We start from the raw sequence: 16,910 nt of genomic DNA, 5'->3' as shown, positions 1-16,910 counted from the left end.
ACTCAGATGCTTTTGTGGTAGCTTTCACATCGCTATGCATGGTGGGTAAGCTGCAAGCACTTAACACAGTAATACTTGCGGATATACAAGGGAAGTTATGAGAACTAATCCACAGGTCCTTCCTAAGGTTATCTCACTTCCATGTTAATCAGAGTATTCAGCTGCCAGGTTTCTTCCAGCAGCTGAGAACAACCTGAGGGTTGCACACCTTAAATGTACTCAAGGCAGTCATTTACTGCATACAGAAAAACTGCACAGAAAAGAGTTCTTTGTTTGCTTTGGATAATTAAACTGAGGCTTTGCCCTTGTCCAAGGAGACCATTGTACTGTAGATAGTACAGACAATCTGACACGGTCCCAAAAAGTAAGAATAGTTTAGAGAAGAGCATAAGAACCCACCCCCAGAAGAAAAGGCAATCCTTGGCTTTTTATAGAACGTATCCATTAATGTACGTATGGTAGTTACATGGATATCAATACATAGCTTAGGCAAACACTGCTGTGTGGACAATACACAATCGTGGTGGGTATTGTGAGTGGCTCTATATGTACTGGACCAAAGTAAGGTGCAGTGTGTATAGAGGCCACATACCCCAGAGGTTAAAGTCTTGGCTGACCTTACACTCAAAGTGGTAGCTTGGTCGAGCAGTAAGGCAGTACCAGAGGACAGTGTAAAGCATTTGTTGTACAGTCAGCAAAAGGTTTCACACACTCTAGGACTGAGCTCTAGGCCAATTGTTTTTTTATCAAAAGATAGTTGCTTTATTTTTAGAACCAACAGGTATCAAAATAAACTTGTTCGAGGCATAGGAGCTGCAGATTACTCACTGTGCATAAATGGCCACCTAGTGTTGGTCCTGGGTGTTTGCAGTTTGTTGTAGAAAAGCCTTTGGAAGTCATGGGATAGGCGACTCATCCTTTGGATGATACTGCTCATGGGCATCGGCTCCATCCCCAGATTGGTTTTTTCCACCACCAGGCTCGGATGTGTTTCCAGCGCTTAGTGTTGGAACCGATTTCCGTCGGCACGCAATCCTAGTCGGCTTCGAGAATTCAGTTCAGAACAAGTTTCCAGTCGACGCTACTCCATCAACATCCAGGATTTCGAATCTGGTAATAGTCTAAGGCCTTCGGGCCCAACTAGGCCTCGACTCAAGCTCATGTAAAGGACGCCATTTAAAAAGTATCCTCAATGTGGGTAGAAGTTTCCCCACACCGACCTACATGAGGTTTGTAACCTTTGCCTCTCCCCAGAGCACGAGGTCAGACTGTTCTGCTTGTGCCTCCTTCTCCAAGAAGACTATCTGGGACCGAAGAGCTCAGAACAATGGCTCAAATATCTTCAGCTCCGATTCCAGATGACATCTTAGAGGAAGGCATCGACGTCCCAGAACATGGCGTCGACAGCAACTCCGAGGCAGAAGATTCTGATGTCGAGGAAGTCACTCCAGTGCAGCGGGTCGTAAGACCGTCGACCCTGACCCTTCCTCGACAGACCCCAAAAAGGCTCCGGTCACACCCTCTCCCTCTGGCTCGGGTACACACCTAGACACTGCTTGTAATGACCCACCTTTGGGCCTGGCTAAGAAGCTAACAAAGCCTTCAGGTGACTCTGGCTCGAGTCTACCTCCACACAGTGCCGACGCATACCTACCGGCACCGAAAAAGACACCATCGGTTGCCACACCCACATCAAAACATCAGCACCGAAACAGGCAGTTCCTACCTCTGCACTGAAGCCAAGCAAAGCTTCGGATACAAAGAAACAACCCGATCCGAAACCTTCATCGGCGCCGAAAAAATCGTCCGAGCCGAAAAAGATCCCAGCTTCTCCTGTAAAAGACAGTACCAAAAAACCATAAGAAGCAACTTCGGTGACAACCTTGCTCCACACCGGAAGATCACGCTTTTGCAGAGTACTTATTTCACCCAGACTTTGGTGAAAGATCCAACTACTGGTCGACTAACTTTAAGTTCAAAGAAACGACCAATAGAAGCACCAGCCCCTCCTCCATAGAAGGACATAGCTACTTCCCTGTTAAGATTGCCTTCCCCTTCACCTATGCCATCACCACCTGTTCCCCTGCCACAACATTCCCCTACACACTATCATACATGATAATGGGGATGATAGCTCTGACATAGGGGGTAACGCAGATGATCCATCTATTCCACCAGGCTCACCTGACCCATTGAACGATTATAACACGCCTGACGTTCCAAATGTCCCTCAAGATGACATATACCCCTCTAGGCCTTCCCCCGCCAGAAGACACTATGGGCTTTAATCAGTTGGTACACAGAGCTGCGCAATATCATGGGGTGGATATGCATACAGACTCAGTAGAGGAAGACTTCCTACTAGATACATTTGACAATGCACAAAATCCTAATCCATTTTACCCATGCTCAAAGGAGTTATTAAACACGTCCCTGAGGTTTTCAAAGACCCAGTTAGAACTCTGGTCATTAACCCACGAATAGAGAAATATAAAGCTGCACCTTCAGATCCAGCTTATATTAAAGGCCCAGTTCCCCTAGACTCGCTTGTAGTTTCAAACGCACGCTAAATGGCAATACTCACAAACGTCAGGTGAGGCTCCCCCACCTGACAGTCTAAACTACTTGATGCGTCAGGAAAGAACTGCCTCCCAAGCAGCAAACATTATTGGCACGTTAAGACAGAGCACACTATGATGTACTAGAGTCACTGATGCAGCACCTCCCGGATAAGTACTAGTCACTGATGCAGCACCTCCCGGATAAGTACAAAGAGCGAAGGAGCTTATCCAAGAAGGGAAAAATATTACCAACACCTCAATTCGTTGTGCACTTGACGCAGCAGACACTGCCTCCAGAGCAGTTAACACAAGTGTTTTGCTGCGTAGACATGTGTGGCTACGCATATCAGGTTTTAAACCTGAAGTCCATGTGTGAGTGCTATACTCAATCAACCCTTTGAGCAACACTTATTCAGACCCAACGTAGACATATCCCTTGAAAAAATGAAGGATACAGGCACAGCAAAATCTATGGGAGCCTTGCAGTTGCAGGCTCCCAGACGTTCATGACGACGCTCATCCTATAGAGGTAACAGAGGAAATGCTTCAGACACACCCGCTACCTCCTACAAAGCCCCCACACAATCTACATGTAAGGGCTACCAAAGGGGTGGTTACAGAGGTAACCAGGGCAGATGCAAGTCCAACAATTCCTGCTCTGCCTCCACCCCTGCCCAATGACTCTCCTCTCCCCGCCCCATTCCACTCGGGGGAAGACTACAGCAATATCTGCCAGCCTGGGAAAACATCACATCAGACAGGTGGGTGCTTCAAATAATCCAATCAGGTTACTGTTTAGAACGAACATCCACGCCCCCAAACATACCGCCCAGACAGCATCCAATGTCACAAGAACATTTGAAACTGCTCAGACAGGAAGTGGTATCTCTCCTGCAGAAAAATGCAATAGAAATAGTTCCAAAGCATCAGCACAACAAGTGAGTATACTCCCTATATTTCTTAATTCCAAAGGATGGATCTCTGAGACCTATTCTAGACCTCAGACCTCTAAACATTTACATACAGTCAGACCACTTTCATATGGTCACACTTCAAGTCCTTCCGCTCCTCTTACAAAACGACTTCCTTGTCACTCTAGATCTCAAGGACACCTACTTCCACATTCCCATCCACACAGCGCACAGAAAATATCTCAGAATTGTGCTAGACGGGCAGCACTACCAAAGTGCTCCCATTCGGAGTCTCAACAGCACCAACAGTGTTTACCAAATGCCTAGCAGTCGTAGCAGTACACTTACGAAGATAGCAGATTCATGTCTTCCCATATCTGGACGACTGGCTCATAAAAGCAAGCTCATACGGCCAGTGTGTACAACACTCACGCCACAATTATACTACTCCACAACTTGGGATTCACAGTAAATCACACCAAGTCACATCTGCTACCCTCGCAATACCTCGGTGCTACAATAAACGCCCAATTAACACTAGCTTATCCCTCTCCAGCCAGGATAACAAGTGTACAAACGCTCCTAACAAAATTAAAAAACACAACACTAGCTTCCAGCTCGAGTGTTCATGCAACTCATAGGAATGATGGCATCTTGCATATTTATAGTACCTCACGCAAGACTGCAAATGCGTCCACTTCAAGAGTGCCTAGCATGACCGTGGAACCAGGCTCATGGTCAATTAACAGACCTAGTGTTGGTAGACAGTGGGACTCATCGCTCTCTGCAATGGTGGAACACAAAAACTTTCAAAGGGCCGACCGTTCCTAGAGCCAGTTCCCCAAATCATGACAGCGGACGCGTCGCTCTCCGGCTGGGGAGCTCACCTCCTGCATCACACCATGCAAGGCAGGTGGACACCACAACAAAAGCTAAACCTCATCAACCACTTAGAGTTGCTAGCTGTGTTTCTAGCCTAAAGGCATTTCAAAGTCAAGTGTCAGGCAAAGCTGTCTTGGTCCGCACAGACAATGACCGCAATGTACTACATAAACAAACAAGGCGGGACACACTCTCTGCAGCTCTGTTAGCACAGCAGATATGGAGATGGGCTATACCTCTAAAGATCTTCCTCTTAGATCTGCCATGGTGTTTTGTACTCCTGGGACATTTTGGGCTAAGTCGACCGACACAGCAGATCCACGAGTGGGAACTTCATTCGCAAGTTCTTCAACCGTTTTTCTAAACGTGGGGACAAACTCTGACTTTGCCATCCACGAAAATGCAAAATGCCCAAACTTCTCCGCCAGATACCCACACCCATTGTTCAAAGGCAATGCGATATGGATTAACTAGTCAGGACAATTTGCATACGCTTTTCCTCCTCTCCCACTACTTCCATTAGTGGTACGCAAACCACAGCAACATTCCCTAACACTCGTTCTAGTTGCTCCAACTTGGGCCAGACAGCCGTGATACACCACACTGCTGCAACTATCTGTGGTGCCACACCAAAAACTAAGCCCATCTCCACGCCTATTAACACAGAACCATGGAGAGAACAGACACCCGGACCCAGCTCAGCCTACTGATGGGGCTCCTGAAGTCAGAGTTTGGTTACCTTAACCTTCCTCAATGTATGAACGTCATCAAAGATGCTAGATGTCCCACTAACAGAGAATGTTATGCTGCTAAGTGGAAAAGGTTTGTGATATACTGTCAAAACAATCACATAAACCCCCTGGATGTGTCTATTCAACACATCATAGGATACCTCCTACACCTTCAAAAGTGTAATTTAGCATACACGTCTATCAGATTACACCTTGCTGCAATAGCAGCATACTTACAAAATAGAAATCTATCTCTTTTTAGAGTACCAGCTATAAAAGCTTTCATGGAAGGGCTGAAAAGGATAATCCCTCCCAGAACACCACCTTCACCAGTGTGGAACTTAAACCTCGTTCTCACATGTCTCATGCGGCCTCCCTTTGAACCTTTACACAAATGTGAATTGCAATTTCTAACTTGGAAAGTAGCTTTCCTAGTAGCCATTACTTCTCTTAGAGTAAGCAAACTGCAAGCATTTACCATTCAGGAACCTTTCCTGCAAATGCATCATAACAAAGTGGTTCTTCGTACTAATCCTAAAATCCTTCCAAAACTAATTTCACCATTTCATCTAAATCAATCTGTGGACCTGCCTGTATTCTTCTCGCAGCCACACAGTTGCTGAAAGAGCTCTACACACTTTAGATGTTAAGAGTGCTACTTTATTACGTAGAAAGAACACAACGTTTTCGCAAAACAGCTTTTTGTGTCCTTCTCACCACCACATAAAGGCAATCCCATATCAAAATCATCTGGAATTGCTAGGTGGATTGTCAAATGCATACAAATCTGTTACCAGAAAGCCAAGCGTACGTTAACAATTCCTCCAAAAGCCCATCCTACAAGAAAGTTAGCTACTTCTACGGCATTCTTAGGGAACATTCCCTTAGATGACATATGCAAAGCAGCTACATGGTCTACTTCGTACACATTCACAAAACACTATTAGATGTGCAAACTAAGCAACAAGCCACTGTGGGCCAGGCTGTACTAAACTCTATTTCAAACAACTGCAACAGATGCGGGTGGTCGCCACTAAGGTGGATACTGCTATACAATCTATGCAGTGTGTAATCTGCAGCTCATGTGCCTCGAACGGAAAATGCTGCTTACCAGTATGCATCTGTTCTTGGCATGTAGAGCTGCAGAGTTGCACACGCCCACCCGCCTCCCCAGCTACCTTTATCTGTTCCAGTATTATCTTAATTAGATACAAACCACATGGACATCACTACTTGTACAGCTCCATTACTTCCCTAATGGCAAACAATCTGGGGATGGAGCCGATGCCTATGCGCAGTATCATCCAAAGGAGGAGTCGCCTATCCCGTGACTTCCAATGTCTTTTCTACAACAAAAACAAACTGCAAACATCCGGGCCCAACACTAGGTGGCCATCTATGCACAGTGTATAACTCTGCAGCTCTACATGCCAAGAACAGATGCATACTGGTAAATAGCATTTTCCTTCTCAGTGATGAGTAATCTCAGGTTATTGCTTTGCAGAAAGCCAATGACTTTGTTAACACAATAGGTACAGGGGTTGCAGTAGGCAACACCGTTCTACACACAATTTAGCTTTGAGCTCAATGGGGTTTTCTTACAAAAGTTATCTGCAAAGTAATCAACTGTAATTGTGCAAGTCCAAGACTGGATCCTAGATTCAGTCCTGGGGTCTGAGCTGGAAACAGTTACGTAAAAACGTTTTGGTAATTGCAATGATTTTTAAGGAATAAAAAGGTATTTCAAAAGTTCACACTTAAACTTTTCAGGGAAAATCTGGCAATGTTATCCAATGGGAGAAAATTCAGGTTACAGGTAAAGTATGTTCTCGTTACTTTTGTAATCCAGTATAGGGCTCAAAGGTCCAGCACTGGGCTCTCTGCTTAAGACAGGTGAGTAATTACGTTTCAGTAGTATGTGCGAATTTTAAAGAATAATTCAAGTTTTCAAAAGTAGACCATGAAGAAATTTCATAGAAAAGTAGACTGGATTCCTATGGAGAAAATACAGTTTAATGGTAAACCCGGTTCGGATTACTTTTGTGGTTCAATACTGGGCTACAAGGTACAGGACTGGCTTCACTGAGTACTTCGGAATTAATTACTCTGCTGATTTTATAGGAATATTTTGTTTTCAAAACTTCACACTTGAAAGATTTTTCTAGTCCAACCAGTCCATTTTATCCAATGGCAGGTAAGTGAGTTACCGGCTTCCAGGTGAGTACTTGGCTGGTGAAGTTAAGGTTCTGGGCATAGACTCAGGGGTCCCCCAGGGTCAGGTAGGTACAGTTGGTTCACCCTCAGCAGCACAGGGGCAGCCGAGTGCAGAGGTAGTTAGGCCCAATGTTAGCCAATGAGGGGCGGGGGGCATTTGGTTGGTGGCTGCTGGCTAGCAGGCCATGCAGCTGTGGGAACTGGGGTCCTGGTCACTTGCTCAGGGCAAATGGGGAAGTAGGATAGGGCAAAGGTTGCACTGCCAGAGGCACTCTTGTGGCTTGGTGCAAGGTGCTTTTGAGCAGTTGGGCGCTCAATGTTGTTCAATGGGAAAGGTAAAAAGTAAACAAAGGCTGCAGACTCTGGGACGGTGATTCTTCAGGTGTGGCCACCACTTCGAGAGGTAAGTTGGGATCCTGGAGAAGAGGTAGGTACCCCATAGGGAGGCACAGGGAGTCTCAGGGCGCCGGGTGAAGTGGTGTCTTTGGGTGTCGGGAAATCTTACCCTCGGCTGGTCTCGGTTGGAGAGGTCCCTGGTTCTGAGGCTGCAGGCTTCGTCTGGTTAGTCGGAGGGTCTTTGGGCACTTCGGCTCCCAGTTGCCCGGGGGACGTCCTCGTGGCCTTGGATCACTCGGGCACAGGCCAGGCTCAGCAGTTGCAGAGTGGGCAGGTCTTGATCTTCCTGGCTGGCACCAGGGGTTGGTTGTTAAAGCAGAGCCTCTGCTTATGGGAGTCCCAGTCTTTAAGGGGGTCAAGGCAGGCAGGTCCTCCGGTTGTCCCAACTTTGCTGTTCGCAATAGTTGCCGGTATTAAGCAGGAGCAGATTCCAGGATCGACAGGCCGGTAGGGCTGGGGCCAAGTCAGTGGGTGTCATACTGTTAGCTGCACGGCGGGTCGTCTTTTCTTATCGGGCTCTGAGGAAGGAAGCTTCAGGGAGCCCCTAAATACTGAATTTAGGGGTGTTACAGGCAGGGCAAGGACCGGAACCAATAGGTCCTTCTCCTGGGGTGGCACACCCTCTAGCCTGCTTCTCTCCGGTCGGGGGGTCAGGAACCTAGCTGTGATTGGGCATGGCTCCCCATCTTCAAGATGGCCGGAGCTCGGGGTCGTGCTTCACCTCGCCTCCCCCACCTAAGGGGTGGGGTTGGCACAGGCTGGCACCCCCCTTCCTGACGTAGGGTTTCCCGCCAGAGTGGGGGTCAGAACTGGTGAGGGCCAGTTGCTGGGTACAACAAATGGTCTGGAGAAGCTCCGAGGTGGCATGCCTTTGAAGTTTCCCCCCTGCCCATCCTGGGGGAGGAGACCTAGAACCTCACCCAGGATGTGCATTGTTGCAGGCCCAGGAGAGCGAGGGGCTCTCCACCCAGGGGTCCAGCAACAGATCTGCTGTGAGGCAGCTTGGGCAGCCACTCAGTCCAGACGTGGATTGTAGGTTAGGTTTCTGGGCCCTCTGGTGCATTTTACATTAAACCTCACACTGGCATCAGTGCAGGTTTAATGTGCTGAGCAGTTTGATACCAAACTTCTCAGTCTTCAGTGAAGCCATCATGGTTTTGTGGAGTTCGTAATGACGACCTCCCAGCACCATATAATTTTAAATGGTAGCACTGCACTTACAGTGCCCAGGAATGGCCCTGGGCACTGTGGGGGCACAGGGCTCATGCACCTGTGCCCACACTACTGGCATAGGGCATCCAGATAGGGGTGACTGATGTATGCCAGGGCAGTGGGGTTTGTGGGCATGGCACACAGGGATGTGTGCCATGTCGACGTCGACTGTTTAGTTCTGTACTTGGACACTCTGCTTGCAAAGGCAGTGGGTGGGTGTCAGGGTACAGGGCCTCTAAGTGTGGCCCAAAAAGTGCAGCAGCCCTTAGGGGGGGGGGGGGGGGGGGTCTTCTCTGGTCACCATGCCCAGAGTACGTAGGGTACCATTTACTAGGGGCCGATAGGTGGCCAGAGATGCCAATTGGGTTTTGTTTCAACACTGCTTTAGGGAAGGAACAGAGGCCCTGGGTACCTGGTTTGCAGGAGCCCAGGGCACACTCAAAGCACATCAGCAGTTCAGCAAAAAGTGGGGGCATACCAATGCAAGAAAGATGGCACTTTCTCACAGCTACGCCAATTATCTGCACATTAATCTAGTGTCCAGTTTGTTAAATGAGAATCAGTGTACTAATGTAACATACAAAGGCTAACTATCAGGAAGGAAAACTAGGTAGTTCAATTGTGGTGCTCACGTGGCGACAGAGCCCAGCTACCCAGGGCATGTTCTTCTGTAATGTGTAAACAGTCAGGGGCAAGTTTAATGGCACCAAAGCGCGCACTTGTGAATCCATAACTTCCTTGATAGGGTGGCATAGTAGTTTGTTGGTTCAATGTGATCTCTCCATTTATTGTTCCATATATCGTTGTGTGGACAAATGGATCTTACAAGCACGCTGCTTGTAAGATCCGATTGTCCACACTAAGATATATGAAACAATAAATGGAGAGATCAGTGATCTATCAAATGACAATGCCACCTTCTTAAGGAAGTTATTGATTCACAAGTGTGCCTCAATGCTATTACTGCAACTATTGCGCGGACACTTCCGTGACTAGCAACGCGTACATGGAACAGAAGTTATTGCTAGCACTAAATTGCTTCAACCCAACCTCCCAAGAGAAAGCTATTGCTACAAAAGCAATGCACAGCATGTGATTAATGAAAATATTTACTCGACAAAACCAAATTATTACGTATACCTGAAGTAGTAGTTCTTCACCCCTAAAAATGAGGTGTTCTAATATCAAGGAAAATACTCAAACGGGAAGGCAGGAAGCTATAGAAATAAGTGGTTTAGGGGAGAAAATATTCTGAAGATGGAGACCATGCATACCTTCTGGGATGTACATCTGCCATCACCAGAGGTAGGGATTACCACTAAATGGTGCTAGTTATGGCTCAAATTAAAGAAAGCTGCAGAGAATTATGGTTCCACTGGATCGAGGAATAATGCACAGCATCTGAAACAAGAAACCTCTTTAAGCAGAAAAACTGCTCCTACTGGTAGGTATCCATTTTGTTACATACTGTAGGTTTAAAGCTAGGACACTCACTGTGCCACTGGCCACAACTGCTTTTGACAGCAGCAGTTATATTTTTGTCTTTGCATCTGAAAGGGCTAGTACTCAGTGTTAAGATATTTCTAAGCTGTCTGCGCTTTTATCTTAAAGGTGTACCTTTTTATTAAATTTCTTTTCCATCTTTCACTCTAGGCGTGGTGATGTGCCTTTCATCCCTCGACGTGCTGGCCGGAAAGGTGTGGAGGATGGCTCAGACGACGACTTGGACAGAGCAGATGCTGGAGATGCAAAAGCAGATTGAAAGCCATTTCTCTTTCTTGCTAAATAGCAGACTCCACTACTGGATTTCAAGCAACCATGATGCCTTCTCCTTACCCTGTGCCATTGTCTGAGTCTGAAATGATGCGAATTGGGGATTCTTACCCGTTTGCTTATCTGCTGTCACTTTGTGCTTTAATTCTTATCCAAAGTAGGTTAAACCCTTTGGCACAGCTTTTCCTTACCCCTGGTCCTCTGAATGGGAGATAATCCTCCACCCGTCCATGTCGCCAGATACGTATGCACTTTCCTAGAACCGCCACCTGATAATGAATTGAGCTGTTTTGATGAGGAAAGTTTTTTTCCTATTGAGATATATAGTGTAGGAAGCTATACCTCAAGATCAGCTTTTGGCAATCATGAATCCGCTTCTATTACTGCCTTATATGGAGATGTAGAATCCTCTGCTCTTACTCAGAATAAGCAAGTGCAAACTTGTGTTGCTTACTTGACACTGCTCTTGCCCTGACAACTTGCGATCAGGGGATGGGTCTTGCTTAGCCACATTGTAGTGCCCATCTGTCTTTCTGGATTTGAAAGGATCGAGTAGGCCACGATATCCTTGATCCGCAGTATTCTGGTATTTTTTGTTGTGGATCTGTTAGTTGGCAAGCAGAGGAGAGAAGACCAAACAGATCTAGCAATCATCTGATGTGTATCAGGACCAAAATCTATTTAATAAAAACTATAAATATATATATATATATCACACTGAACTTAGCCAGATTTTTTTTACATTATCAATGTCATTTCGTTCAATTGTTTCATGTATTCTATCTTAGGAATATCTAGGCCTGTGAAGAAATTTATAACTGGAGAGTGAATAACACTTACTGCACCTTGTACACACATAGCCATATTTCACAGAGCTAGGTAAGGCTCTTCGAATAAAATAAACTGCGAACAGCACTTATACGTCACTGCCTTTCTCTGGGATGGCTGCCGGAGGGCAGGTTTCCTGCATCGCACACTGGCTAGTAGATATATATTTGTATGTTGGAATTGTAAAGTTGTGTATGCCATACATGGACTTAAGCACAAGGGTGATAATCTGTAAAGCTCTGTTGTCCATTTCCCCAACCTCCCCTGGCCAGCCTTGAGCTCCACTGAAATTTCCCTGGTGTACTACCCTCTACGAAGTGCCTTAAACTGCAGCAATGTTACCACTACTAGGCTGTCAAATGCAACATTGCAAATAAAGGTTTCACAATGCTGGTGTGTTCATTTTGTATCTGTTTAAAACTGGAGGCTGGAATAGTTGGGATGGCAAACTGAGCTGGGTTAAGTCTAGTACTATCCACAAAAGGAGCTGTTCAGCACGCGCTACAGCTCCTCAAAAGAATTTCAGGATACCACACTAATGCAGAGCACGGCTAGTTTTGTTTTTTAAATATACATGATTGGGCTGGAAAATCGATGGTATATATGGGCGGGGGATGCTGTGGTAGGAAGTAGAGTATGCAGTATTGTCTCATTCTAGGTGCTATTAAATAAAGGGGAGCTTGCTGTTGTCTCTGGAAGAAACAAACTCTCCGCTCTTGCTGCTAGAATCCCATCTATTCGAACACAGCAGTTTAAGGCAAAACTGAACCCAGTTCTGTCTTCTTATGAGTGCCTGGCCAACCTTTCCACTGTGATGCCGCTCCTCGCAGTGAGCCAGTGTATGTTTAGTCTGTAAATGCACATAACCAACTTTAATAGATTCACATGCTTTAAACATTACCAGTTGTCAAAGGAACTCCCCCGGTATAATTGTAAAGCAATGTAATGATGGATATTGACTAGAAAAGGCCTCTAAAAATAAGATGGGTTATTGAACTATAAAGAGACCAAACTTTAAGCTTAAACCAATCCGAATGGACTACCCTCTAGAACACTCCTGTGAGATGCTAGTCACTCTGATTTTCTACCACATGTCGTGCTAGGGAATCTCCTGACCTCTGCTCAGTTTTCCTCCATCTGTCCTAGACTGATGTAAAGAATAAATGTTTATGATGTGTGTGTATATATTAGATAAATGTATAAATATTACTAACAATAAAAAAACATTTCTGGGTAATGTTAAAATCATATTAATATTTAAAAAAATCAGCGTAGGATAAAGTGCAAGAAAGTGATAAAATGACTTGTTTTCATTTATAGGCGTTTGAGTTATTCGTTTATTACCCTAAAGAAAGGAAATAAATAAATGTATTTGTATTGATATGGGGCCTAATGCCTAAGATGGAGTAAACAGGGCTATATACAGGTCATAGAGCACACATAATGGCGGTTTTAAGTTAGAATAGTAAATGTGCCCAACTCAATGCAACGGGGAACTAAAAGCTTCAAAGAAAATTGTACATATCCTCTGTATTCAGCCCGTTTAGCCATTTGCTGTCAAATTCCAGTATCATTTTTGTTTCTAGTTTTCTCCACTGATGACGATTTCCCCCTCATTGGGACTCGAACTGACCCCACCACAAAATATTTAAGACATGTCACATCAATATTATGTATCCTCTTAAAATGACGTGCTACATACAGGGTAGGCAGGGTCGCTGTGCAAAATTGCACGAAGATGCTGCAGAATACTCACATGCACATGTAGCTTTGTGCTACCAATGTAGTTCAGGCCACAGGTGCATGTCAGGACGTATACAGCAAACGCCGTCTTGCAGTTGACACTTGCTGAAATGGCTATTTCGTTAGTGCTAAAAGGGGTACAATAGTGGGTTGAATTGATTGCAAATTTACAAGCTCTACAGCTCTAGCATTTGCGGAATCCTTGAGCAGGTTGAAGCCACATTTTGTCTTGTTTTCGAGGCTGCTTTTGTGTGACTGCTCCCATGCTTTTGGCTCTCCTAAAGGTAATCATGGGTGTGGTGGGCAATCTTGTACTTAACACTACATCAGTCAGTACTATTTTCTTAACTATAGCCCTGATCTTCCTCTCCTCTGCTGTATGTGGTGATCAATCTTGGACCTTCGTTAAATATATATATATATATATATATATATATATATATATATATATATATATATATATTCGTATGAGCAGCAGATTGTACACGTAGCATTACATCGCCACCTTGTGTTGGGCTCAGATTGCATGTTGTCTTCTTGGAAGAAGTCTTTGTAGTCACGAGATGGGTGACTCCTCCTTTGGACGATAGTACACTTCTTTAACATTTGTTGCACTCTGGTCGTCGAATCGGGCCGTTCGGCCTTCTCGACACCACGTGGACCGGCCGTTGATGGAACGGCCGTCGATGGAACGAAGTCCATTCAAATACTGCCCGCAGTGCAACTCTAAGTTCCCGCACACAAATAAGCATCCAGTGTGCAACAAATGTCTATCTCTGGATCACAATGAAGATAGTTGCCTAGCTTGTGCCCAGTTCTGTTCCAAAAAGACGATCCAGAATCGACGGGTGGCGAGGCAAGAAATGCAGAGGTCTGCACCAGACCCCGAGAAGATCTTCGATGAGGCGGACCTAGGTAACGCCGAAGACTCTGATCAAGACTAAGAACAATACTCTGTGCACGACTCCGAATATTACCTCGACTAGGAAGAACAAATTATCTATCTCTAGGAATACGATCAAGACATTGTAGCTGTCGACGACTGGAGAACCGTGAGTACACTGCCCCATATAGACACTACACCGATATCACTCAGGTCAAGTCATTGCCAGCAGGCCTTAGCCAAGATCGACATACTGCTTCTATAGCCCCGCCATACTGCCCGGCTAAGAACATACAAAAAGAGCCTTCTGAGACACGACATACAACATCGGTTCCATCGAAACCCAAACTCATCGACAATACAGTCTTCGGACCAAACGTTGTCGAACCGAAGGTGATCAAGCCGAAGGGCGCCGACCCGAAGGCCATAGTTCCAATAAAACCTTCGAAGCCAAAGACCGTCTGTAGGAGAGTAGGGTCTGCAATCCTATGATCACCCACATTTTTGCTGCACTGGTTTATGACTTTCCCTGGCTGTGGGCCTGCTAATCAGACCCACAGCCTAGCTGTTCTCTCTATCCAAATTGTACTCAGGTACTGAATTGGCACTGGGCCCTCCAAGTCCCTGTACCCAGGGCTGAGGTGTACCCAGAGGTCTCCCAGGGGCTGAAGCATGTATTATGCCACCCCTGGGCTGACTAACTAAACTGACACAACTGGCTGCACGACAGCTGGGGCAAGGTGGTGTACTCACCCTTTGCTTTAGATATAGTATACCTATATCTAACCCTAAAATGGACACACAGATCTCCTATCAGTCACTCCTATGGCAGGCCTTAACAATCCTGAAGGCAGAGTGCTTGGAATCGTGTGAGATGGTGCTCTGGCATGAGCTGAGCCTGTCTGCGGCTTTCGGGATCCATCCCTTAGCCGTTTCCATGATATCGCATACCATATACTCTTAAGTGCATTATAATCCTCGCGGTTATATGCCAACTCTGGTATCGCTTTATCAAAACATGTCGAGTAAGGTGTCATACGAATTGGAATACTAACCCCTCGCCAATTCTGGCGACGGGGTTAGCATTCCACCCTTATAGAGGGACAGATATGTATGTAACCCCTAACCCCGGTTAAAGTCAGACAGAGCCTTAGCATCCACAAAATGGATGCTGCCACCGAGACACAAGTCTGCCCTCCTGCTGCTGGGAGTCCTCCCAGAGCAGGAGATAAGGACAAAGGGTTTCCTGCCAGGGGCGGTGCCAGCACCGTCCCAGACAGGATTTTGTGTATTGTAGGTAGGCAGGGCTTCAGAGGAAGGTGACTGCAAGTGGCACCCCGGTGCTCACTATGCATAGGCTGGCTTGAACCAGTTCCAGGGACACTCCAGACCCTGTGCTGGGGAAAAGCCTGCCAAGGAAGTGGGTGTAACCACCCCCCTCCTGGTCCCACCCCTAGGGCAGGACTTAGTCGCGTGCCAGCCCCCTTTTCCCAGATAAAGGTAGGGACTGGCCCCCTTCCAAATCAGATCATCTTTGGAATCAAGATACCACTTTCCACGAAAGGACTTCACGATTTCTTCTTCAAGATTCTCCCTTGTGGCTAAGGAGTAGTCACCCTGCATCCGCAGGCACCATCCAAGAACACTGCGGTCTGCTGCACGTCCTTCCTCCGGAATCCGACTGCCCAGCTCGACGAGACCCGGCTTCCCTGGCACCTCTGACCTCTACCCACCTGCACAGCTGAGAACCGTGGGTGCGACGAGACCTCGAGGGACCGGCCATCGCCAAGACTGCACGACTTCTGCACAGCAAGCCCACCGAGTAATTTCCTGGTGAGTGCTTTGGGGTCCGAGAAGCCCCCACCCTGAGCAGCTCCAGCACCGAAGAGCAGCCCCCCAGCATCTCCACGATCGGCGTGGGGCCCTTCTGCTTTTTGCTGCTCACCGCGTTGTTTGGCTACTAGCCCGCTGGCTTGTGGCCTTCCGAACGACGCCCGACGACAATACTGCTGCTAGTCTGGTTGCTCCAGACTGGCCCTTGCTTCCCTCCATCGGAGAAGTACCCTGGACCCTCCTGGTCCGGCTAAGACGCCATTTTAGGTCCACCGCGTGGGCCTTGCATTTGCCAAGACTTGCCCAATCCTGGGTCCAGCGACGTCGACAGCAAGAACCTTCGTGGGACAGCTCGCACCTCCATCCTGGTCGCCGACAACGCCTCCTGGTCCGAGAGACTGCAGAGCCCAGCAGCGCCCACTCACCTGACTGCGGTGACTTCGCCCGGTGCCCACTTAATCACTGGCTAGTGATTCAAGAACTTGGTCCCCTCTGCTTTCAGGTTTTCTTCTTCCTTGATCCAGGCTTGGATCCATCGAACTTTTCTTCACTGGTCGCCTGCCAGCAACTTCCTTCTTCCAGGCTCCTGGTCCGGCACGAGGTTTCCCGACGTCTTTTCAGACCTATGCAGCTGCAGCCCCTGGGCTAGGTAACTTCGGCATTTCGGTGCCCCAGCATAGCCTCACTATCCAAGGGTCAGGATCCACTGTCGTTTTCTCCCTATCAGGTCGGGTTCGCCCGTGAACACTAACTTTGTGAATTCTAGCTTCCATAGACTTTGTCCCGCATCCCGCGTGAGAGTGCACACTCTGCACCCGAGTTCCCTAGGCCTCCTGCTAGTAATCTAAAGGTTCAGTAGTCCAGTCCTAGCGATCCCAAAGCCTCTGAGAATCGTTACTTACCTGCTAGTAATTCGCATTCCACTGTTAGAGTATATGGTTTT

General features: G+C 46.8%; 1 protein-coding gene across 5 annotated transcripts in view; it reads left to right on the top strand.

Annotated features, from left to right (window-relative positions):
• The window catches only part of MYH9 (myosin heavy chain 9), a 238,712-nt gene extending 226,814 nt beyond the window's left edge, over positions 1-11,898 (top strand). For all 5 annotated transcript variants that reach the window (XM_078640470.1, XM_078640476.1, XM_078640479.1 and 2 more), the window contains exon 41: positions 10,561-11,898. In XM_078640470.1, coding sequence (XP_078496596.1) covers positions 10,561-10,669 — 109 coding nt within the window. In that variant the 3' untranslated portion in view covers positions 10,670-11,898. The remainder of the gene's footprint in view (positions 1-10,560) is intronic.
• The last annotated feature ends 5,012 nt before the right edge of the window (positions 11,899-16,910 follow it).

The sequence above is a fragment of the Lissotriton helveticus genome, chromosome 1_1 (assembly GCF_964261635.1).
Source record: "Lissotriton helveticus chromosome 1_1, aLisHel1.1, whole genome shotgun sequence".
Classification (NCBI taxonomy): domain Eukaryota; kingdom Metazoa; phylum Chordata; class Amphibia; order Caudata; family Salamandridae; genus Lissotriton; species Lissotriton helveticus.
This window is presented reverse-complemented; position numbering and strand designations above follow the sequence as displayed.